The 26,114-nt window shown below is 54.9% G+C and overlaps 1 protein-coding gene across 1 annotated transcript in view; it reads right to left on the bottom strand.

The window, feature by feature from the left end:
* Positions 1-25,653, bottom strand: part of ABHD17C (abhydrolase domain containing 17C, depalmitoylase) — a 33,455-nt gene extending 7,802 nt beyond the window's left edge. Inside the window, exon 1 of the mRNA XM_076004695.1 lies at positions 24,991-25,653. Within this exon, the coding sequence (XP_075860810.1) occupies positions 24,991-25,631 (641 nt within the window). The 5' untranslated portion in view covers positions 25,632-25,653. The remainder of the gene's footprint in view (positions 1-24,990) is intronic.
* Positions 25,654-26,114: the final 461 nt, after the last annotated feature.

The raw sequence follows: 26,114 nt of genomic DNA, 5'->3' as shown, positions 1-26,114 counted from the left end.
GGTAGTGGTTTGCCGGGGGCGGGGGAGAAGCGGCGATGTTGCGGGTCCTCTCGCCCTCCTGCGTGGAGGAGGCGAGCCTGCCGCCGACTGCCCGCGCGTGGACATTCCCGAAGGGGCTCAGAAAACTACAGGAGCGCTCGCCGACCGCGCAGGTTTGCTGCTTTCCGCGCTGATGGGGAGTGGGGCTGGGGTGACTCCGCGAGGGTGCCGAGGTCCGCAGCAGGACGGCGAGAGGGCTCTGTCCCGGCACCGCCTATCCCAGGGCAGGACGGGGAAGCGTTCTTGTCACCGTACCACTCGGATTTTTTTCCTCATCGCGGTAGAGGCCTGGTGACCTCCCTCCCTCCCTCCCTCCCTCCCGAGGGCTCTGCAACCAGACGCATGTGAAGTCCCCGGGCAGTCGGCGTGATTGGTTATTGAACGCCAGCTCCCGGCTCCCCGGTCACAAGTGCTGGCTCGGCGAGCGCGCGGGGAGAATTCTCCCAACTAGACGTGCCCGACGCCCGCCGCGCCAACACCGAGGCCCCACTTTAGTCCTCAAATTAAACTTCGTAAAGGAGTCGGAGGGGGAAAGAAAGCAGCCAGCGGAACCCACTGAAGCCGGTTTGTGTGAAACACAGACCAGCTTACGATCACAGCTTTTTTTTAAAAAAAATAAAGACGGCGGTAGGATCAAGTGGAAAGTATTTTTCCCCAAAACATTAACAGTCCCAAAGTCTAAAACCTTTGTTTTAGAATAAAACAGACATTAAGCAATATCGATCTGGAAAAAGACAGTACTCCAGAGCAGTCTAGAAACAATATAGGTGAAACAGAAGTTAGTATTCTCGCAGGATTTTTTTGAATCTTAAACTATGATTTGCTCTTTGGGGAGGTACCGTGTTTCCCTGAAAATAAGCCCTACCCATAAACAAGCCCTAGCAGGATGTCTAAGCATGTGCGCCATAGAAGCCCCACCCCGGAAATCAGCCCTAATGACGGGCGTGGCTGCGCAGCGTCTGCACAACCCGTGCGTGTCGTCGCGGAGCGGGAAAGAACACGAGCAGCCCTTCTCGTCTGCTCCATGTGAGAGATTGGGCCCAGTGGTTCTAAAGGAAACAGAGTCACAAGACATTCAGGATGGAATTTGGAGTCTGGAGAGTGAGGATGATGTTCCAGAAGAAGACGGCTTAACTGTATTTGAATCAATTGTAGATGGATGTACCGTACCTAAAAAAAAAATAACACGTCCCCTGAAAATAAGCTCTAGGGTGTCTTCTTGAGGAAAAACAAATATAAGACCCTGCTTTATTTTCGGGGAAACACGGTACCATGATTTTGCAGTCACGAGCTACGTGGCCCACAGGGCGGCCACTGCACATTCAGGTTTCCCGTTCCACTCTGCATACGGGATGAGGCCCTGCAGCCAGGCGTGGTGGCATCTCACCCGCAAGAGGGACAGTGGAGGCAGGAGGTCCCTGAGACGGGGGCTGAGACCCCAGGGAGATGGTGTCCCAGGGGAGACACTTGTTAGGTTAAACTCTGTTTGTTTTGTTTTCATGTGAGACTCTCTTTCCTTTCAGAGACTGTGAGCGATCCCGGCCTGCCCGAGACACGCCGCGTCCTGTTTGAGTCGGCGGCCTTGACTCTGTCCTGTGTCCGGAGCCCCCGCTTATCTGCGGGGACGCACGCTTGGCACGGTTCCCTCACCTTTGAAGTCGAGGTTCTAAATATTTTAGAGCTGGAACTCCCGGGGGAGATATGTCAAGACACAGGACTAAGAAAAATATACAAAGTAACATCAATGTGAATTGAAGGATGAGGTCTGAGGACAGCAGGGAAAGGCTGGGAACTTTACCAACCTCAGAGACGACACATAATAAAAACAACAAGCTCTGGAGCAAAGTCTCGGAATGAAAGGGCTGAGCGTGTACGGAAGCAGGTGCACAAATACGACCTGCCCGAAAACGCAGGTGGCCGCGGGGAGGACTGCTGCCCTCGGGCGTAGGGACGGGGGCCCGCCTTTCACCTTCCGCAGCCAAAGCTCCACAAACAAGCGCTGAATGTTGCAATCACGAGAAAGGGAAGGAAAAAGCACCCGTCACCTACATGCTTATTTTTTTCCCTCCTTAAAATACACCTTTGCAGGTTTAGAAAATTTTCCAGTGTTATACTAATCAACACAAATAGGTTTCTTTTTTCCTTTTTTTTTTTTTTTTTGAGACAGAGTCTCCCTTTGTTGCCCGGGCTAGAGTGAGAGCCGTGGCGTCAGCCTCGCTCACAGCAACCTCAAACTCCTGGGCTCAGGTAATCCTCCTGCCTCAGCCTCCCAAGTAGCTGGGACTACAGGCATGCACCACCATGCCCGGCTGATTTTTTCTATATATTTTTAGCTGTCCAATTAATTTCTTTCTATTTTTGGTAGAGACAGGGTCTCGCTCTTGCTCAGGCTGGTCTCAAACTCCTGACCTCAAACAATCCACCCTCCCCGGCCTCCCAGAGTGCTAGGATTACAGGTGTGAGCCCCCGCGTCCGGCCACAAACAGGTTTCTGTTGGTTGTTAGTTCCAATGGCGAAAGCAAAGAAAATACATTTTAAAGTATCTGCCGCATGGGCGCTTGTCGGAGAAAATCTAAGAATGTCAAGTCGGTGATGTCTGCTGTATACTTGTTTCCTTTTTTTTTTTTCCCCTAACTTTTAACTAATTTGGTTAAAAGGGGACACTTACGAACAAGATAACTATAACCCCGGGAGGTCATAAAAACCTGGGCACCGTCAAGGTACCGTCTGGACACTGAACACAAAATAAAACACATGAGACACAACATTAAAAGCAGCCTGAGTCACTTCAGCCCGAGGAGGGCAAACCGTGTGCTCTTGGGTCACGTGTCTTTGGGGGGAATGAGGAAGGAAGCCAGATTCACACCAAGAAACAACAACCGAAGCCAAGTAGACAAGCAGGCAAAATGAAGGTCATGACCTGCAAGTTCATCTAAGCCCAGCAAAGGGCGATCTCAGCGGGGACGGACAGTCAGGACAAGCCTCCTGCAGAGGTGGCGCCCGGAGCAGCGCCCACGGCGGGGGTTTGCGAGCGGGAAGACAGGACCGCGGCGGCAGCAGGCGGGGAGCCCCCCACAAAGCCGGCCCTGGCGCCCAGAGGAGGAGGAGGAGGAGTGGGCAGAGGACGGAGGGTCTGGGAATGTGCACACCATGAGATCCGCAGGACATGCAGACCGGCGGAGAGTTCCGGCAAGGGCACGGCGGCCGGGGGTGTGTCAAAAGCGCTCCGTGGGGGGCAGACGGAGCTGCTCCCCCCAGGTCTGATGACGGGTATGCGGCAGGCAGTGGCAGGGCGGGGACAGAGATCCCGAGACAGCCCCATAGGCGAGGGCTGAGAAAACTGGCACCGACGGGGAACCGGGGAAGGAGGCGAGGGGTGGTTGGAATTCCATTTGTTTCATTAAGGAGATCAGCTCGGACTGGGAACACACGGAACTTCCCAGAAGGGCATGCAAAAGCCAACCTCTCGGGCTTAACCGTAAAGAAAAATCTCCCTGAGACGGTCTTGCTGCTCATGCCAGAAAGACCGGCCCTGAGCCGGCCCCGTTCCGCGTCCTGCAGGGCGCGGAGGGCCCGGGCGGCCCGAGGGAGAAACCGCCCGGGGCAGTCCCTGTCCGGGCCCGGGGCAGCAGGGGGTGAGCGCAGCCGCCCGCCAGCAGGCCGCCTGTGTCCCGCCTCCGCTGCGGGCAGGTGAGGGCCGGACTCCCGAGCCTGCCCTGGGCTCAGTTTCCCCGGGTGCGAGTGGGGCTCCCGCCCGGCAAAGTCAGCCACCACGCCCCGCCTCCTGCTCTCGGGGAAAGCAACTTGGAAGAAGTACATGGCGCCGGACCCAACCTCCGCGGCCGGGAATCGCAGGCTGGAACCGCGTGCCCGGGGCCGGCCACGGACTGGGCCACGTCCTTTCTCCCGTCGGCCTGAAACGAGGCCTGGGCGAACGCCGGCATTGCGTTTTAACTGAAGCACGGTGCAGCGTGTAAACACGAGGAAGCCAATCCCACGTCCTCAGCTGCCGGGAACAGATTTGGCTTTGTCCTCGGGGGGCTGGCGGGCCGCCGGGCCCCGGAGGGAGAGGCCGGAGTTTAGGGTCCCGCCGGTCGGCCCCACGCGGCTCGTGCGCACGCCCCGCTAGCTCTTCAGACCCACACGGATGCAGACTCGGTGCTTTCAGATAACCGACGTGGCTGTCTGGGCCCAGGTCAGATGCCGGCCTCCAAGGCCAGGTCCCTTTGCTCCGAGCCAGGTCCCCACGAAGCCACCAACGATGGCCGCAGGCAGGACGAGAGGCTGCAGCCACGCCGCGGGAGGTGGAGTCGGGGGCGAGTGGGGGAGGGGCTGCCAACTGTGGGGGGAACTGCGGAAGGGCACGACCCAGTCTTCTCCCTCGTGCCACACTCACGCCCTTAAATGCTGAGGCTCCAGAACCTTCCGGGGAGAGCCCCGCACTGAGAGGGTGCAGGGCAGGGAGCAGCAGTCAGGGCAGAGGGCAGCACGCGCACCCCCCAGCCGCCCCCCAGCTCCGCAGAGCTCAGAGCACGCCCAGGTCCTCCTGCACGTGGTTCTGCAGACCACACGCGTGGGCCACCACCCCGTGTGCGCCCTGCCCCTCCGCCCCCTTCTCGCACCCAGATATCCCCGGTTATCTCAGGCGAACTGTCTGTGGTTTCGGACACTGGTTATACTCTGACTTTATTTTATTTTTTTCTTTTGAGACAAAGTCTCACTCTGCTGCCTGGGCTACAGTGCCATGGTGTCAGCCTAGCTCACAGCAACCTCCAACTCCTGGGTTCAAGCGATCCTCCTGCCTCGGCCTCCTGAGCAGCTGGGACTACAGGCATGCGCCACCATGCCCGGCTGATTTTTTTTTTTTCTATTTTTAGTTGTTTGGCTAATTACTTTCTATTTATAGTAGAGACAGGGTCTCGCTCTTGCTCAGGCTGGTCTCTAACTCCTGGGCTCAAGCGATCATCCTGGCCTCAGCCTCCCAGAGTGCTAGGATTACAGGCGTGAGCCACTGCACCCCGTCTTGCACTCTTATTTTCAAAGAACGCTATGCTATGACATTGATTGTTAGTCGAGGGATCAAGAGTGGCTCCAAAGAATCCAGACTATTCGGCCCTTCTAGGACAGCGGGGCCGGCCAAGGCCCGGGGAACATTCTAATCAGACACGCAGCAGAGCTATGAGGTGCCACCTGCCAAACGACCGAATAGTTTGAATGTCTCGCGCTACATTTCCCCAGCACCCAGACGCTGTGCCCTGCCCTCTCCACTGGCTAACTGCCCCAATCTCTACGTAGATGCCCCGAACTGCTGAGCCACCGTCAGGGACTCGGGCCACTCGCCACGTGGGGAAAGAAAGGGATCAAAGTTCAGTTGTTCGGGGGCTGGAACACTTCCAAATGAGCCGATCGTGTTCTGTTTTTGCACTTTGCACGAAACATTTCTCCCCCCCCCCCCCGTCTTAAACTACAAGATTTGAACCGAGCTGCATATGACCCGGATCTGATAGAACTCATTTCCACTCTCAGAACCAGAAATTATAGACACGTTGAAGGAATGATGGGGGGGAGGGGGAGATCACAAGGCACGTGAGAAGGTTCTACAGAGTTTAAAAAGGGACCAATCTTAAAATCAAAGTAAACGGAAGCTACGGCACATCCTCTGACCACAAGGCAAATAAGAAGAAGAACAGAAAAAAGTAATTAACCAGGAGAGGAGGGAAAAATGCTTCAAATTAAGGGAAAAGAAGATATAAGCCAGGCACGGTGGCGTGCGCCTATAGTCCCAGCTACTCGGGAGAGGCTGAGGCAGGAGGATCGCTTGAGCCCAGGAGTTTGAATCCAGCCTGGGCAGCAAGCAAGACCCCACACCTCTATTTAAACGCACTGAACTACTGAGCCGCTCTAAGGGAGTGTCTGTCTGAACAAACAAACACACAGACAGACAGACGAATAAATAACTATAAAGAGAACTGCCGATAAAGCACTGTAGAGGCTCCCAGGTGCTTATGGAGAAAGCACAGCCATGTGGAAAGAGCACTGGCCAAGGAAAAAAAAAGAAGATACAGAGAAAAAACTTTTCTAAACCACTCCTGAATCAAGGAGAAATCAAAACTGCAGTGACAGCCTACATAAACAGTCATGATGAGAACCCCAGGTATCGAGAGGAGATATAATAATAAGTGTCTGGACCCTCAAAATAAACTAGAGTATCTATGAAGTAGATACTCTATGAAGACTATCCCCCCTTTTAAACAGGGGGCCAGTTCACTGTCCCTCAGACCGCTGGAGGGCCGGACTATGGTTCAAAAACAACTATGAACAAATTCTTATGCACACGGCACATGTCTTATTTTGAAGTGAAAAAACAAACGGGCAAAAACACCCGCATGAGGCCCGCGGGCCGTAGTCTGAGGACGCCTGCATCAGATAGTCTCTATTCCAAGCGTCTGTGAGCTCAGAAATCGCAGAGAAAATTTCCTGCATCTACGGGTTAAGTGTTGGGGGCAAGTTTGGTTAGTTAGGCTGGATTCATTTCTGCATCGCCCGTGAGGCGAGCGCTGATAGACGCCCGGTCAGCACCCCGCGCCGGGGTGACACGAGCCCACACGCTGCGGGGGCTGGTCAGGGGACCCTCGGGGCCGCTGCCTTCTCCCCGCAATTGTCTGGCCATCTGACTCTGGTCACTCTGCAGGGAACAGGAGCGTAAGAACACGGTGACAGAACTAAGATACATGGTTAGTTCTATAACATGGATAGTTCTATAACACAGTTAAAGAACTAAGATAACTACCTGGTGTAGGATTTGAAGCGCCTTTGGTGGATCGGTAATAGAACTGGCAATGAAAAATCATGTCACTCTATTTTCTCCACCAAAACCCACCTCGGATAAAAATATTCTATGAAAGAACCAGAGCAGAAAACTCCATGTTTGGGAAAGCCAGGGATAGGGAGGAGGAGGAGGAGGAGGAAGAAGAGGTGGAGAAGAAAACAATCTAGGGATGGGGCTCGGTGGCTCACGTCTGTAACCCTAGCACTCTGGGAGGCCGAGGTGGGCGGATCGCTCGAGGTCAGGAGTTCGAAACCAGCCTGAGCAAAAGTGAGACCCCGTCTCTACTAAAAATAGAAAGAAATTAATTGGCCAACTAAAAATATATAGAAAAAATTAGCCGGGCGTGGTGGTGCCTGCCTGTAGTCCCAGCTACTCGGGAGGCTGAGGCAGGAGGATCGCTTGAGCCCAGGAGTTTGAGGTTGCTGTGAGCTAGGCTGACGCCACGGCACTCACTCTAGCCTGGGTAACAGAGCTAGACTCTGTCTCAAAAAAAAAAAAAAAAAGTTCCTGCGAGGGAAGATCTTATATAGAGTACTCTTATCACACAAGAAAAAATCAGGGCTGTGGGCGGGAGGACACTCTGGAGTGAGGGGTAAGTTTACGGCATTCACAGCGACGACAGCTCGGAGGCTTCTCAGGTGTAAGCTTCAAACGCATCAAGCCGTACACATCAAATATCTGCAGCTTTCTGCATGTCAATCACATCTCAGGAAAGCACTTTTTTTAAAACAAGATTCCCTTGGGTTCCAATTCAAACCGAGCCCACCTGCTCACGTCCCAACCAACCCCGAACCCCACCGGGCAAGCAGTGCAAACGTCCAGAAGGAAGTGAACTGACGGCAGCAGAGAGAACAGGGAGGTGGGGCTACAGCGGGAGAAACTTCAGCAGATTCTCGGCGACAGAAGGTGCAGGGCGGAAGGTACTGACGGTGAACAGGGTGGGGACGGCTGTCCGGAGGGAGCCACAAGGAGGCCGCGGGGACGGTGGGAGCCACCCGACTCCAGAGAGGCTCTGGCTCGAAACCAGCACGCCACCACCGTCAGACAGGCCACGGGCAGTCTAGACAGGGAGTCACCCACGCCTGACCCCACTCCCAGCTGCAGAGCCCGCCGGGCTGGGCTGAGGCTCCGGCCGGTGCTCCCAAGGAAAGTCACCCTCGTTCTGGCGCTGGGGGCGTCCTTCCCCCCGGGGCCAAGCCTGCCAGGCAACACGGCTGCCCAGGTGCGTTAACCCCCGGCCGGCTCTCCCCTCAGGGCGCCTGCTAACACCATGCAGAGAAAGCCAAACCTGTTACCAATCTGTCCTTCTTTAGTGTGACCCCACAACCCAAAACGATGATGATGATGATGATAATGATGGCAGTCGGCACCTATTACGCATTTGCTATTTGCCCGGCACAATTCTAAAAACTTTACATACACTGAACCATCCAATCCTCAACACCCGTGGCAGGTAAATGCGTTACTATTTAACGGTTTTACAACCAGCAAACAACAAAGCCAGGATTCCGCCCAAGTCTGAGCCAGCGACTGAGCTCTTCATGACCGAGCAGAACGACCCCCACACAGGGAAAGCTGGCAGCAGGGAAGACCCAAGTACCTTCCACAGAGGACCCAGATGAGCAAGGGACCGGCATTTAGGGCTTTAAAAAGAGAAGTATGCTCATGGATTTGAGACATATATCCATAAAACAGGAACAGGATGCTATGAAAAAGGGAAGTCCAACGGCAAAAAAGAGATGAAAAATGACTGCTAAAATACAAAATTTGGCCGGGCGAGGTGGCTCACGCCTGTAATCCTAGCACTCTGGGAGGCCGAGGCGGGCGGATTGTTCGAGGTCAGGAGTTCGAAACCAGCCTGAGCAACAGTGAGACCCTGTCTCTACTATAAATAGAAAGAAATTAATTGGCCAACATAAAAAATTAGCCGGGCATGGTGGCGCATGCCTATAGTCCCCACTACTCGGGAGGCTGAGGCAGGAGGATCGCTTGAGCCCAGGAGTTTGAGGTTGCTGTGAACGAGGCTGATGCCACGGCACTCACTCTAGCCTGGGCAACAAGTGAGACTCTGTCTCAAAAAATAAAATAAAATAAAATAAAATACAAAATTTAACTCAAGAGTCCAGAAAATAAAGTTGAAGAAGACCTCCCAGGATACAAGACAAACTAGGCTACATGGAGAATATGAGAGATAAGAAAAATCCATGAGGCCAGTGCAACAGAAGTCATAATAAGAGACGGAATTATGGAACGGAGGGAAAGAATTCTCGAAAGAAATACTGAAGAAAATCTCGAAGACCAAAGGATCCAAGTCTTCGGTTGCTAAAGGCCCACACCAAGTGTTCACAACAGATTCATAATGATTTTAAAAAGACCCTCCCTTGGAGTATTTTTTGTAAAACTTCAGAACATTAATAATAAGGAAAAGGCCATAAACGCCTCCTTAGAAGAAAAAAGACATCTATCTGCAAAGAAACCGGAATCCGTCCGGCACCAAAGTCTGCATTTGAGGTGCTGGGAGCCCCAAATCTACAGGACAAGCCGTCCACACCCTCAGGCCGGCCGATCTGCGACCCAGAAACGAACACACACAGTGGCTTCCAGGACGTCTACCTCCTGCGCCCCGTTCCTTTGAAGATAGGAAGAACTTAGCTCCAGCAAAACTAGAAAGACAACCAGGAAAGAACACGTAGAATCCAGAAGATGGAGGGTCCCCCCCTCCAAGAAGGGCAGCGAAGCAAAGGCCCCCGGTGACCCCGAGTCGGGGGCGGGGAAGCAGGAATCCGAAACGGGAGTGAGCAGGAGACCAAGGCGCACATTGTGCAAAAGACAGCTCACAAGGATGCGCGACGGAAGCCCGCTATCCTTTTCTAAACAAGAAGAAGAAGAAAAGCGATCACAAAATCCAGGGAAAGCGAAACGCAGTACGAAGAAATCGTGATTCAAAGGCGAAGTTAAATATGTAACTTTTTAACACACAGTGTTTAAGCCACTGTTGGAGTGCACGCTTGCACGGACCCAGAGGGACCTAGAAATCGAGATCTCTGATGGTCTGGCAGCCCTGGAATTGTCTCTGTGGGGATGGCAATGTTGCTCTAGCACGTCACGTGCACCAGCAGCAATGGCGCTGACCGATTTTTAAAACTTACGTATTGGCCGGGCGCGGCGGCTCACACCTGTAATCCCAGCACTCTGGGAGGCCCAGGCAGGTGGATCGCTCAAGGTCAGGAGTTTGAGACCAGCCTGGGCAAGAGCGAGACCCCGTCTCTACTATAAAATAGAAAGAAATTAATTGGCCAACTAATATATATAGAAAAAATTATCCGGGCATGGTGGTGCATGCCTGCAGTCCCAGCTGCTCGGGAGGCTGAGGCAGGAGGATTGGTTGAGCCCAGGAGTCTGAGGTTGCTGTGAGCGAGGCTGACGCCACGGCACTCTAGCCTGGGCAACGGAGTGAGACTCTGTCTCAAAATAAAATAAAATAAAATAATAAAATAAATAAAATTTTAAAATTTTAAAAAATTAAAAAATAAAATAAAATAAATAAAATAAAAAATAAAAATAAAAATAAATAAATAAAATAAAACTAAAAATAAAATAAAAACCTTGCGCATTGCAGTGATAGAGACTCAGCGGAAAAGTCACCGTGATGACCAGAGAGATTGCAAATGCTCGCCACCGGGGCACCCAAGTCGTAAAAGCTGAGCCGATGGCCCCGGGGGGCTGGGGACGGGGAGAGGGGGACAGAGTCAGACGCTCACAAGAGGGGACGGAACGAGAAATAAAGCAAAATAAAAATCATTGACAACAAAGAACCAAAAATAACTACCAAACGCTGAAAACGGCGAAAGGAAGTCCGCAGGACTGGACAACCGGGAGAGTCGACGGGTCACTGTGCCCACGTGGCCCCGGGCGCTTTTTTATTGCAATCGTTTCTGTTTGACTTGCTGTTGTCTACGTATGTTTTTCAGGTGAAAACTTAAATTCTGTCATTAAAACGGTGCTCCTCTGTCACGCCACCCATTACCAGGTCTTCTCGCTGGCAGGCTGGCGTCTCTGAGAACCTAAGGACACATCTCTCCGCAGCTACCGGGGTCTGCTCTGCCCTGAGGACTCTTCCTGTAAATAAGTACAACGTGCGGCTGCCACCCTGCTTCTGCCAGTCGCACGTGACTGCAAGAGAAGACGAAACGCGGGCCCCGTCCAGACTAATCTCACAGAGTCCCGCCTCCCCCCCCCTTCACAAACCAACTGCGTCTCCTCAGCCGCGGCAAATGCCACCACGCTGGAGTGGCGCCTGTCCCCCAAGCCGCCAGGTGCTAATTTGCGGCAATTACATTTAAGATTCCGATCTGAAAATCAAGACTGAATATTAATAAGGTCGGCGGCAAGGAGATAGCAACGGGCAAAGCACGGGGCTTAGAATTTACAAGAAGACGTGTAATGCAGATAAATATTTGGAAATCCTCAAAGCTGGTTAAAAAAAATTAAGCTTCAAGCTAGAGGCCTAATTTAGCAATAGTTCGAGGGTCGGGGGGAGGAACTGGAAGGAAGAGTCTTACATATGTGGGAGCTAAAGAACTCTGACCTCGTGGAGGCAGAGAACAGGCTGAGGGACACCAGAGGCGGGTCAGCGGGCACAGACACACGCCTGCGTTGCAGGTGCACGTCCTAGTGTTCAGTAGCAGAGGGGCGCGACTGCAGGCAGCAACAATGTATCGTACGTTTCAAAGTAGCCAGGAAAAGAAAAAAACCTAAAATGTTTCTAACACATAGAAATGATAAACACTCAAGGTGATGGACACGCAATACCCTGAAGATATCATTAGACCTTCTATGCATATAACAAAATACTACATGTACCGCATAAATACATAAGATATTATGTAGCAATTTTATTTTGTTTATTATCATGTAGCAATTTTATTTTTATTTTCTCCAACTTACATGTATGTGCTTTGTAAACACTCACTTACTATGAATAACAACCCTACTATATATATATACACACACACACACATACACACACACACACACACACATATATATGTACATATATAAACTCTCATCTCCCCACCTCACAGGAGAGGAAACTGAGGCACAGACCCACCAGGCAGGATTCAAACCGAGTGCCTGGCTCTGCCGCCCCTGCCACCAACCTCTGCAAGGCGCGGCCCGCAGTTACCAACCCCCAGCCGACCGCCCCGCCAGCGCTCGCCACGCCCACGCCACGCAGTCAGAGCCGCCCGCCCAAGTGGCGGTCTCGATTCTTTTCTTCCTTTCGACTGACTTTCAAAGATCCGGGAGACATTTTACGTCCTCAGAACACGTGGGACCACAGCACGGCATTCCACTAGGGAAGCCTTTCCAAGGGTGTTCAAAGTCGTCCTTTAAAATGCAAATTGAAATTTTTTTTGTACTGTAGAGTGTCCTACCTGGCGTTCAGCACAGCACCTGACATGCATCCATTTGTGTAAGACTGAAATTTCTAAACACTGTATTATCACGCTCAGATACGATAATTCTAAGAAAAGAAATCCGAAAAATATATTTAGTAGCGACATTAATTGAGAGCACTGGTGTCTAACCTTTTAATCGTGCACCCTTTTTCATAAAAATGAGTATGTGCATCTGTCTTAAAACACTACACAAAATCTGCAGGTATGGGAAACAAAAAAATCAGCAATGAAAAATGATAAATGGGCCGGGCGCAGTGGCTCACACCGGTCATCCTAGCACTCTGGGAGTCTGAGGCGGGAAGATCGCTCGATGTTAGGAGTTCCAAACCAGCCTGAGCAAGAGCGAGACCCCTATCTCTACTAAACATAGAAAGAAATTAGCTGGGCAACTAAAAATATACAGAAAAAATTAGCCAGGCGTGGTGGCACATGCCTGTAGTCCCAGCTACTCAGGAGGCTGAGGCAGGAGGATCGCTTGAGCCCAGAAGTTTGAGGTTGCTGTGAGCGAGGCTGACGCCACGGCACTCACTCTAGCCTGGGCAACACAGTGACACTCTGTCTCAAAAAAATAATAATAATAATACACACACACACACACACACACATATATACATATATATATATATATATATATATATATATATATATATACAGGCAGCAACTTTTATTGCTTTCAGAAAAGAGTTGCAAGCGAAGGGACAACTCCCAAGAGATTTAGACTCCAATTGTTTGGGGCGGGCATTAATTAACTTTGTGGTTCTTCAGCAAATGCGAAGATAAGTGGATAACTTGGAGACAATAAAAGAAGGGATTTCTGAAAGGTCATGATGCTGCAGAAGTCCCCAAGAAACACTTGCCCCACTTGCAGCTCACAGAGGAAAAGACAGGGAAACAGACAGGCAGGAGACATTATGCTAATTACAACTGTCATCTTCAACATCCTTAATCCCGCAGAAGTAATCACGGGCCTCTCACGTTTTACACGGCAAGAGACACGAGACCGCGCTGAGTCGGCATGAGGGTCCTTGCGTAACAATCCCGCGGGCGGGGACAGAAGACCCGGCAGAGCAGCCGTGCCCCGCACACGGCCCTTCGGGAAACCGCCCTCTGCGTGGGTGCCGGGCGGCCAGGCCGTGTCCCGCCGCCCTCCCGGTGCTCGGAGAAATCGCAGGGGACCCGGCCACCACTCTGCAGGGGCAGAGGCGGCCGCAGAACTGCAGCCCAGGCAAGCAGCACGCGCACGACCCACGCCACCACCGCTCCCCTGGAGACCCGGCGCTGCTGAGTCTGGCTCAGGAGCACTATCGGATCCTCCGGCTCTCCGAGAGGCTCCTTGTGAGCACTGACTGAGGAGGCCGGGGACCCCGGAGAACGCGGACCGGATCCAGCCCTTACGGCGGGACTTAGGGGCGGGTGGCGGCAGAGGCAGGGCAGGCCCGGGCGAGACCGCGGTTCTTCCGGTTTGTCTCGGCCTGTCTGACTGCCTTTCCTTCTTGGCAGGGGCGATTCCCAAGTTCACCGCCAGCCCAGGCGTCGGGCCTGAGCTCCAGACGCGCTCTGCGTCCCCAGCCACACGCCTGACGGCATGCCACGCCCAACAAGCCCGGAGCCTCCCGCCGGCCTGCGCCCCGCCCCGCCCGGCCTGGGCCACTGCCAACCCCCACAACGAGTGGCGACTGGGGCGTGCTGCTGCTCAGGCCGGAACCCTCCTGGGAGTCAGCCCTGGCACCCCCTTCCCCGCCCTGTGGTTCCACCTTCAGGACACACCCAAGGTCCTGGCACGCCCTGGCGCCCCTGCAGTCGCCACTCTCACCGAGTCACCAGCGCCTCTCAGCTCAACGGGTCTCCCTCCCGTCCCCCGGACGTGCCAGCCCCTCCACGTCCAGGGCGATCCTTCTGAGACCCCGGCCAGATCACGTCCCTTCTCTACCCAAAGCCCTCTGTGGCTTCCGTTGTCCTGCTCTAGGAGCCCGAGTTCTTGAACTCCTCGGTAAGGCCCGGTACGTATGGCAGACCCCACACCCCGCCCCGCCCTGCCCGCCACTCTCTGGTGTCACCCCCTATGGCTCCCCCCGCCCCGCCCTCTGCACCTCCAGCCACCCTGGCATCTTGACGCTCCTTGGGCCCAGCACCCGCACCCCGCCCTGGGGCCTCTACCTTCAACCGAACACAAAAGTCTGGGTGTTACAGACCTTTGCAGTCAATATAACTATCATCGTGCAGGGTTTTTACTTATGACCATGACAATCGCCAAAAACAGCTTGGGATGAGGCAGAACGTGCATTTGATCGCCAACCCCAACAGGAACAGCGGCTTGGGCTACCATAGTCATACTTAACATCCAGACACTCAATTTTTTTTTTTTTGAGACAGAGTCTCACTTTGTTGCCCGGGCCAGAGTGCCATGGCGTCAGCCCAGCTCACAGCAACCTCAAACTACTAGGCTCAAGCGATCCTCCTGCCTCAGCCTCCCAAGTGGCTGGGACTACAGGCATGCGCCACCATGCCCAGCTAATTTTTTCTATATATTTTTAGTTGGCCAATTAGTTTCTTTCTATGTTTAGTAGAGACGGGGTCTCGCTCTTACGCTGGTTTTGAACTCTTGACCCTGAGCGATCCACCTGCCTCGGCCTCTCAGAGTGCCAGGATGACAGGCGTGAGCCACCGCGCCCGGCCTGGACACTCACTTTTTGTGGCTATATTCTGAATATGGGCATCTGTGCGTTTTTCCCCCAAAGCAATCGCTCAGATTTCGGTGTCACCGTCTATAAAAACGTAAAGTGAAGAGGCAAAACCGTGATGAGAGCGGGCGGTTCTCCGAGCTCCTTTTCCTTTGGAAATGTCAGCAGTGCCCTGGGAACAAACCACCTTGAGGTCGGGCCCCTTCGGGAGCCTCGGCAGGGAACCCACGACAGCGGTTAACTCCGGTTAACTCCCTCTGAGCGCCGAGTGAGTCCCAACGACTGGGCTCTCTGGATGCAGGCTTCCCATTTCGCCACGGTGCCGCGGCCCCTCGCCACGCCCGAGTGGATCGATAACGTGGGAATTATCAACGAGCTGCATCGCAGAGCCCCGGAAACGCCACGGGACTCTGGGGCTCGAGGCATCACGGGAGCACTCATGTTGTAAAAGGACGCCAGCGACTCGGGTCCCTGGGCCAGCCGGGAGCAGGGAAAGGACACCCGGACCCACTGAAGGTCATTGAAGGTCATCGATCAGACGCCCTGGACGGAGCCGCCTGGGACTGTGCTCAGAGGCTCCGGTTCCCGCCCAGCTCCTAAGAGCTGAGCCTGGAAACCGCCCAGGGAAGGGAGCAAACCAGGAATGGCAGGTGTCGGGTTGCAGGTAGGGTTTCCTCTCCTTGAAAGATCTCCTTTGGGGATACAAACACCTCGGTGGATGAAAGGCTATCAGATCTCAGACGCTAATGCACACCCCTCCCTGGGGCTCTGCCGGCCACCAGGCAGGCCTCCTTCCCCTCAGCTGCAAACAAAACTGCATCATCTTCACCTTTCCCACTAGATCCACACGCGCCAGCCAGGCTCGACCCGGGCATTCCCATCCTGGCACTCTGGGAGGCCGAGGCAGGCGGATTGCTCAAGGTCAGGAGTTCAAAACCAGCCTGAGCAAGAGCGAGACGCCGTCTCTACTAAAAATAGAAAGAAATTAATTGGACAACTAAAAATATATAGAAAAATATAAGCCGGGCATCGTGGTGCATGCCTGTAGTCCCAGCTCCTCGGGAGGCTGAGGCAGGAGGATCGCTTGAGCCCAGGAGTTTGAGGTTGCTGTGAGCGAGGCTGACGCCACGGCACTCACTCTAGCCCGGGCAACAAAGCGAGACTCTGTATCCAAAAAAAAAAAGAAAAAAGAAAAAATGCAGAGAGTGAGAAAAGCAGCAGTTTCTTCAACACTCCCGATGTAAGCCCCTGGGTCTCAGCACGACCTGAGGATCTGGCCATGACAGCTCTGACAATTTTATCCATGATCCAGAACAGCAACGACCCCCTCTCCCCCCAGCCAAGCTCCCACTGTGTGGGCTGCAGGGTGCTCAGCACCTGACGCGGGTTGGCTGTGGCTATTGTCTTTGTCATTATTGTTTCAACCCAGGCTAAAAAAGGCCAGAAAACCTGCCTGAGGTCAAGCCGCTGGACGCAGGCAGGACCTAAAACCAGGTCTGTTTGAGTTTAACATCTACGCTCTTAACCACAAAAATAATAAAGTAAAAAACCACCAACCAACCATCCAGAAAAACATGATAGGCAGGCAGCTCAGAACCTCGGGGAACGTGCCTCCCGCCCAGGTCGCCCTTGAGACAACCTTGCCTGGGCTGCTCTGACACACGAGCCAGAAACCAGTCCGGGCCGCAAACCACCTAAATGAGGAAATAAGTCGTTAAGTCATCTCACGCCCGGGGTCCGGGACCCGGGCCGCACGGGAGCGCGCAGCGCTCTGCCGGCTTCCCTCTCCCGCCTCCCGGACTCCAAGCGGGGCCTCCCTCCCGAGACCACGGCCGCTCCCACCACGTGCCGCCGCTGCCCACTTCTGCCCGGCGGCCCCACGGGGACGGCACGCCCGTGACCGGGCAGGAGACGGGGAGGCAGCGACGGGAAGGACCCGTCTCCCCACTGCAGGTCAGACGGGCGCCTACGCACCTGGTCGCAAAGGGCGCCGCTCCACCGACCTGGTTTGTGGGATTAACAGTGGTCCGTCCCGCCAGGCCGATGCTCGGGCAGCGTGAAATCACGCCGTCGCGCCCCGGAGGCCGAGTGGAGCGAGGGCACGGCCGGGCAACCCTGCAGCCACGGCGGGCGAGCGGCAGGAGCCCGGCTCGGAGGTGCTGCCCGGCTCTGGAGCGGTCTGGGCACGCCAGCCCAGCCACGGCCCCCCTCTCCCGGGACCCCCGAGGCCCCAGAGAGTCGGCAGCAGGTTTCTCTGTGCGCCCTCGCACCCGGCGCACACGGGAGAAGCAAGGACAAGTGCCGCGCCGGGAGGCCGCTCAGGCAGCACAGCCTCGCGGGAGCACAGCCTCGCGGGAAGCGGGAGCACAGCGGCGGGAGGGCGCGAGCACCCAGGCTGCAGGAATAGGGTGGGGACAGGACAGGCAGGCCCAGGGGTCCCAGCAGCGTCCAGGTTCCAGGCCTGGACTCCAGGGCTCCCTCGAAAACGAATGTGGCGACTTTTCAATCTGCGGCCCCCTTGTGAAGCTGATTCTCGTGGTTTCCTGGGCACCAGAGATCTGTGACCAGAACCACCCACGGCTGCCCCCTTCCCCGTGGGAGTGCCTTCCCTGCTTGTCACCACGGGGTGGAGCTACGGGACGCTGTGACAGAGGGGCCAGTCGCGTGACTTGCTTTGCAGCGTGTTGTCGGCACTGTTCTGTTTTACTGTAAGCTATCGTTGTTAAGCGCTTACTGTGCATGTATGCATTAAACTTTATACAGTTTATACACTAAACTTCACCGTAGGTGGGTACGAATAGGAAAAGTAGGTGGTATGAATAGGGTTTGGTGCCATCTGTGGTTTCAGGCATCCACTGGGGGGTCTTGGAACATGTCCCCAAGGATAAAAGGGACCACTGAATACAGATGTGTAAAAACATCTTCTCTCACCTTCCCTTTTCTTTAACTTGTAATCGATCACAACTGAGGCCAATCTTGGTCCACTGGCTTTTAGATGTTTCCAGGCTAACATTTGTCAGCTGCGGCTGTACACACACGCAGACACACACATGCACACACTCACACACAGACACAGACACATACATGCACACACTCACACACAGACACACCCACATACATGCACACACAGACACAGACAGACACACACAGGCACACACTCACACACAGACACACCCACATACATGCACACACAGACACAGACAGACACACACATGCACACACACACAGACACACCCACATACATGCACACACAGACACAAACAGACACACACATGCACACACACACAGACACACCCACATACATGCACACACAGACACAGACACACACAGGCACACACTCACACACAGGCACACCCACATACATGCACACACAGACACAGACAGACACACACATGCACACACTCACACACAGACACACCCACATACATGCACACACAGACACACACATGCACACACGCAGACACTCATGTGTATAGATCACAGACTATTTTAAAAAATTCAACCTAGAAAATTCCAAAGTACAGCTAGGGTTGGGATCCCCTGTACCAGACTGAAATCCACTGATCTTCCCAGTGTAGTCAAGGAAAGTAAATTAAAAAACACTAGGTACTTTCCCTGAAAAAAAAAAAAAAAATCCCAGAACACAGACTCACCACCTCAGAAGCCATGTAGCTGGGCCACATTCCACTGTTCTAGGTTGTAAGGCCATGAAATGTGAAGCCCAACAGTGGGGAGTGCCTTCTTCAAGGTGACTGCTAAGGTTTGAATGTCTGTCCCCTCCAAAACTCGTGTTGACGAGTTTTAACTGCCAATGTCATCACATTAAGAAGTGATTAGGGGCCGGGCACGGTGGCTCACACCTGTAATCCCAGCACTCTGAGAGGCCGAGGCAGGAGGATCGCTTGAGCTCAGGAGTTCGAGACCAGCCTGAGCAAGAGCGAGACCCCCATCTCTACTAAAAATGGAAAGAAATTAGCTGGACAAAAATATATAAAATATATCTTATATATGTTATAAACATAAAAATATATAGAAAAAATTAGCCGGGCATGGTGGCGCATGCCTGTAGTCCCAGCTCCTTGGGAGGCTGAGGCAGGAGGATTGTTTGAGGCCAGGATTTTGAGGTTGCTGTGAGCTGGGCTGATGCCACGGCATTCTAGCACGGGCAACAGAGTGAGACTCTGTCTCAAAAAAAAAAAAAAAAAAAAAAAGAAGTGATTAGGGCATTCACAAATTCACTAATGCCTTATCTCAGAGTGGGCTCTTCATAAAGGGGCAAGTTGCACCTCTCTCTCCCCTCCTCTTGCCTCTCTCCCCCTTCCTTTTCCCTCCCTCCGTCCCTCTCTCCCCTTTTTGGCTTCTCTGCTGTTTGGGGAGCTTCCTGCTCTTCTCTGGAGGAAGCTTCAAGGCACCACCCTGGACTGGGCCCTCCCCAGGCACCAAGCCCGCCGAGCACCCTGCTCTTGGACTTCCCGGCCCCCAGAACCGTGGGGAAGAAACCTCTTTTCCTCATGAATTACCCAGTCTCAGGCATTTTGTTGCAGTGGCACAGAGCTGACCAAGACACTGATGTAGGGAATTAGTGGGAGTTGGAACTCATTTTCCTCGTCCAAAAGGCTTTGTGTTTGTCTGACTTTGGTAAATCACATCTTTCAGACAAAATTAGGAAGCTCGTTATTTAGAGCAATCCTGCAAAAAAAAAAAAAAAAATCCTGTGATCCAAATAATGACCTGCTAAGTGCACACGTGCGTTTATGTTTTGGATTCCTGCACACGGGCTTCTCACGGAGGAGCAGAGACACAGTTTCAACGGAGGCCTGAGCGAAACCCCGTGCAGAGAGTAAAGCCGCTACCAGAATGAGCACTGCGATTCCCAAAGCCAGATTTCCGAGTCTTAAGTGGGATCATCAATACTGAACAGAGCGGAGAAGGTGCTGAATTTGGAGAGCGAGCGAGGAGCAGAAGCAGTAACAGAAGGTAGGGAGTGACCTCACAAGTGAGCCCCAAGTAACCCCAGGACGGTACGACTTACGTGACCTGCATCACTTAACTGCTCCCCCCGCCAGCACGCCACGGCACCGTCAGGGTTTTAAGGCTGAATTCCGGTTAGGACTGGGCCTCCAAGAGCGCCCTCCGTGAAAACAAGCACGCCCGGGAGAGGATACGCCGCGGAGCTTCGCCCATCCACAGGGAAAGCGGAACGGCGTGTCAGGCCTTTCTCGGCTGCACCGCTAGAGAAAAAAGCCAGCCCCCCGGGAAAGAGCCGGGCGACACATACGCCTCGGTGGGACGCGGGCGAGGGCTCACACCCTGGTCCCGCCACAGAGAAGGGCAGCCTGGCGTCACAGCGAGGGGACCGCAGCGCCGTACGGCAAGGGGCACTTGGAGAACGGGAGAAGCTGCGCGGAGGGAAGGGCTCCGAGCGGACCCGAAAGACACTCAGCCCTCTTCAGCTCCAACAAGTCCGTTCCCAAGGCTCCCGTCCCTCCTAACGGGACGCTCGCACAGTGGCCGCCCTGGGCTGCAAGCCCACCCTCTACCTCCTTTCTAGAAACATCACCGCGCTTTCACCGTAAGCCCAAATGTTCACAACGTGCTCCGTTTCTCTTCCCCCTCACGGAACTCAGGTAGACATCCTGGGCTTTCCACCTCTAAGTAAGTATGCTTCCTCCCGAAGCCCTTATTCTACATTTCTTGCCTACTTCGATACTCGCCATTTGAGGGGACCTGCGGCCTTTGTCCACGCACCTGGGTCTGCACCTTAACTAACGGGGCGCGTGCGTCTGGAGAGCCCTGGGGAGGCTGGGCGGACCCCGGAGCATGCCCAGGAGCTGGCTCAGGCGACCGGGAAAAGAGAAAGAGAAGACCTAGGGAAGGGTTATCATTACTCTCCTGTTCAATTCGGTATTTCAACATCACAGCAACACCAGTATAACGGGCGCAAAGCGGACGGGACCTCAAGTCGACACGCCTGAACCCCTTCGTGTCTGTGGTCGTGCACATGGAAACCCGACCCTGAGGGTAAAAAGAAGACCCAAGTCTTTGTAAGAATTCAACTGAGGAAAAATTGAATTTGTCCCGTTTATTTATGGGATGCCCACGTGTGCAACTCACGGAGCAAATATTTCATGAGTGCCCATTATTTTTATTTATTTTTGAGGCAGAGTCTCACTCTGTTGCCCGGGCTAGAGTGAGTGCCGTGGCGTCAGCCTAGCTCACAGCAACCTCAAACTCCTAGGCTCGAGCGATCCTCCTGCCTCAGCCTCCCGGGTACCTGGGACTACAGGCATGCGCCACCACGCCCGCCTAATTTCTTTTTCTATATATTTTTAGTTGTCCAGCTAATTTCTTTCTATTTTTAGTAGAGACGGGTTCTTGCTCTTGCTCAGGCTGGTCTCGAACTCCTGAGCTCAAACAATCCTCCTGCCTCGGCCTCCCAGAGTGCTAGGATTACAGGCGTGAGCCACCGTGCCTGGCCGTGATTGCCTATTATTTTAAGACAGTTGGCCAGCAACTGTTGGGAACAGAGAAGAAGGCAGAGTCCTCAAGGATCTTGCAATTTAGTTGGGGACACAGTCAAATAGCACAAACAGCAACGCTGTGCTGACCACAAGCACAGGAGCGGCACCTGGGCACAGGGAACACGAAGGGTCCCCCCGATCCAGTGGGGGTCCGGTCGGGTCCGGTGTTTCTGGCACAGCAGAAGGGCACGCACAAAAGGCCAGATGGGAACGGGAGGAGAGAGGCCAGTCCAGGCCTGGTGCTGGGGACTGCAGGGCACTGCCACACCTCACGGCCCTCCCGGGGGAATAATCCGAGCACAGGGATGAGGATGGCTCAGGACCAGGCTCCCCCGTCAGTGCCCGGAGGAGCGTGGCTGGCCAGGGCCGGAAAGAGAGAGATCCCCAAAGACGAAGGGGGTTGGGGGAAGGGAAGAGGGTCTGGCCCAGTCATGGGAGAATGGGGACTTGGGCAGAAGGCGCTCCTGCCATGGCAGCGACCTGAACGGAGCTGTGACTGGGCAGCACACAGGTACCGTGTTTCCCCAAAAATAAGATAGGGTCTCCTATTTATTCTCCCTCAAGAAGACACCGTAGGGCTTATTTTCAGGGGATGTGCTATCTTCCCCTCAAAGCCTCAGCTCGCAGCACGCACAGGACGGCCGGGACCCGACAGGGGGAGCCGACCTTGCTGGTGGGGCTGCCCGCACCTTTCCGGTCACCTCTGGGACAGCAGCTGTCACGACGGGGCGGATGGGAAGGGCTGCTCGTCTCCTTTCCCGCTCCGCGACGACCCGTACGGGTTGTGCAGACGCGCTGCGCAGCCACGCCCGTCACCAGGGCTTATTTTTGGGGTGGGGCTTCTATGGCGCACATGCTTAGACATCCTGCGAGGGCTTGTTTCATGGGTAGGGCTTATTTTCGGGGAAATACGGTACGTGCCTGGCAAGACCAGAGCAGAACCACACAGAACACCCGGGGCACAGGCTGAAGGCAGGCTTCGTAACTGGGTCACTCCTCTTTGGCAGAATAGCACGCGCGTCTCTAGAGAAACCCGGTGAAAACGAGCTCTCGGCGGAACAGCCCTGAACCAGAAGTCACAGGACCCACTGCGGGTTCCCCGTGAGACCATCTCGGGCGAGGTGGGTGAACACCAGCAGTGCCTGCAAGTAAGTTGGAACATGGATTTAGCAGCTCGCAACCAGCCTTCTTCTTCTTCTTTTTTAAAGTGAAATAAAGCAGAAGGTGTCTGCTAAGTGCATTGCCCACAGAATGAACACAGAAACGTTTGTTTCCAGTACACAGATACAAATGTGTATGTGTGTGCTTGATCAAGATGTAAAATGCGTGTCGCTACTTTTTCTTTCCTGAGACAGAGTCTCACTCAGTCACCCCGGCTAGAGTTCCGTGGCGTCATCACAGCTCACAGCAACCCCAAACTCCTGGGCTCAAGCGATCCTCCTGCCTCAGCCGCCCATGTAGCTGGGACTACAGGTGTGTGCCACCACGCCCGGCTCGTTTTTCTAGTTTTAGTAGACATGGGGGTCTCACTCTTGCTAAGGCTGGTCTCAAGCGCCTGACCTCAAGCCATCCGCCCGCCTTAGCCTCCGAGAGCGCTAGGATTACAGGCGTGAGCCACCGCGTCTGGCTAATACATGTTTCTTACTGTGGGGTCACTGTCAAGATAGTTTAAAAAGCACAGGACAAGAGGTTTTATATTCTAAGGTTTCATATTCTAAGACTCTCCTTTGGCTTTTAAATTCTAATCTGTTTTACAGGGGAATAAATCAATTTTGCTATGAGTCCTGGCATAACATTAAATAAACCATGGGCCTAGATATGCCATCAGTTAATATAAAGTTTAACATCCCAAACAGTGCCCTTTAATTCAACTCAGCATGACACACACACACACACAAAAAAGTCTCCAGGAAATGACCACACCTCACATATGCAGTAACACAGCCACACCTGCAAATTCAGGGCAAAGGATTAGCCCTTTGACAGGTTTTCATTGTAAATGTAGGCATGCACATACAGGAGCAAAACTCTGCAAACGTTTTTAAATAAAAATCTACTCAAGGTAGGATTTTCATGTTTCCCTTTTAAAAAGGACCTAATGCCAGCCTTATTTGTAATACCTCTACCAAACAGCAAACTCTGAGCAATCTATTGATTGTGCATGACACATATATCTGAAACCCTTTACCGGAACAGGTAGGTGGCTTTTAACTTGCCTGGGAGTCCTGACCCGACACACCTGCACAGGGTACATTCTCATCCGCCTGAGCCACTTTTGAAAAGCTGTAACCCAAATGAGGGCATCTCCTCCCTATGGGCTTTAGGAGACCACAAACACGCAAGGTATATTAAATACTAAGCACGCTTCCCTGTCGGACGAGCCATTTCTCCAGACAGGCAGGGGGTGATTTACGAACATAAGCATACATGTATAAACATGAACGGAAAAAACATTAACGCCGGCTCTGTGCACGAAAGCAAATAAATAGGTTACAGGTAAAAGCTCTATAAGGGCCCACAGTGACAATGATGCCTGTTGAACTTATTATGGGGCCTGTTTCATGTGAAGAAACCACATCTCAGTATAGACACGACCCCAGTGTCCCCCTCCCCTCCCCCGCCGTCACTGCTATGAGGTAGGTGACAAAGGTCACAGTCACCCAAACTGAGCACAAACAGGTGGCCTGACTTGCCCACTTCCCAACCTTCGTGTCTAACCAAGAATAAAACCCAAGTTTTTTTGTTGTTGTTTGCTTGTTTCACGGGATCCAATCCCTAAACCATGCCCCCAATCTGTGCCTGGAATGTAAAATGCCCTCAGTGAATGCCCGCAGTCCTTCGCATGCTAATTCAAGGTCAAGAGATTCCCCTACACCCTGCAGGACTCAAACTTACCCTGGGCTGTCCCTGAGGCCAACAGCCAGCTACTCGCCCCACCAGGAGACCAAACTCCTGGGCCATCCGCCCCTCCGGCTGCCTCCAAGGTTGCCCAGACGTGGCCTTGTGGGCACTTCACAACCGGAAAGTCTGTTGGAGGTCGCCCTGTCACACCCCCTGACCATACAGGGGGGGAAACTGAGGTCTAGAGATTCGCGGGCCTTGCCAAGGTCACCAGGGCCCCAGGACCGGCAGCCTCCGGGTCGGCTCACACACACACGAAGGACACCAAGTCGCTGCTCTCCGCCCGACTTGAAGCACCCACGCGCTGCCACTTGCGGTAACCCCGAAAGCACAGCCGGTGGGCCGGCGGCACCCGGGCGTGCGGATCCAGACAAAATCCTCGGCTCTCCAAGAACCTGAGGCCCGGCGGGTTTTCGGAGAGGGTGGAAGCAGGCCCGGGAGCCCTCCGCTCGCCCGCAGCCCCGCGGGAGGAGCCCCTGTCCCCGCAGGCCGCCCGGAGGCCCCTCCGCCACCCCCACCTGCGCGCCAGGCCCGCGCCCCGCGCCCGCCCGCCCGCTCACCGGGTGCGCAGCGCCTGCCACGCGGCGTCGATGTCGGCGTAGAGGTTCTTCTCGGAGGGCTTGCCCGAGCTGACGCCGTAGCCCGAGTAGTCGTAGGAGAAGACGTTGCAGTTGATGCGCGAGCCCAGGCCGATGTAGAAGCTGCACATCTGGCCCAGGTCCACGGCGTTGCCGTGCGAGAAGAGCAGCGTGTAGCGGCTGGAGGGCGCGCAGCGCACGAACATGCAGCCCAGCCGGTTGTCGCGGGCCGTGCGCGAGAAGAAGACCTCGACGGCGTCCAGCTCGCGCTGCGAGTACTGCCAGTCGGCGCGCTCGCTCAGGTGCAGGCTGCACGCGCCGGGGCCCGCGCCCGCGCCCTCCTCGGGCTGCTGCGGCGCCGGTTGGGCCGCGGAGGCGGAGGCGGAGGAGGCGGAGGCGGCGGCGGCGGCCGGGGCCGGGGCCGGGGCCGGGGCCGGGGCCGGAGCCTGGGCCGGGGCGGGCGCGCCGGGGCCGCGCTGCTCGGGCGCCAGCACGGTGTAGGTGGGCTCGGGCGGCAGGAAGGCCAGCTTGGCGGCGATGCGGCTCGGGCAGGGCGGGCAGCAGAAGAGCCAGCACAGCTCGCCCAGCGAGAAGCCGTTCATCCTGGGGCCTGGCTCGGGCATCGGGGCGGCTGCGCCCGCCGGCCCTGGCTGGCCCGGAGCGCGGAGGGCGCGCGGCGCGGGCGGGGCGGAGGCGGGGCCGGCCCGGCGGGCGCGGCGCTCGGAGCCCGGCGGGTCAACGGCCGCCCCGCAGCCCGGGCGAGGCGCGGGCGACCGCGGCCCGCGCGCGGCACACAAAGCCGGCGGCGGCGGCCATGGCCGGCTCGTGCGCGCCCCCCGCGCCGCTGCGCTCCCGCCGCCACTTCCGGGGACCGCGGCGCGGGCTGGGCCTGGGCGGGGCTCGGGCGCGGGGCGGGCACCTGCCCTGCCGGCGGAGGCGCGTCCCAGTCGGGGCCGGGGGCTCTGCGCGGCCCGGGTCGAGTCGGGGTGTCCTCCGGCGGGGACCGCCCCCCTCGCGCTTCTCCCCCGGACTCCCTTCCCCAAATCCAAGCGTCTGGCGCGGGCGGGGCCCTGGGAACCCGCTGCAAGTAATGGGGGAGACGGCCG

This window comes from Microcebus murinus, chromosome 7 (assembly GCF_040939455.1).
Source record: "Microcebus murinus isolate Inina chromosome 7, M.murinus_Inina_mat1.0, whole genome shotgun sequence".
In the NCBI taxonomy this organism is placed as follows: Eukaryota; Metazoa; Chordata; class Mammalia; order Primates; family Cheirogaleidae; genus Microcebus; species Microcebus murinus.
The sequence above is the reverse complement of the archived record's forward strand: the minus strand, read 5'-3'. Positions and strand labels throughout refer to the sequence as shown.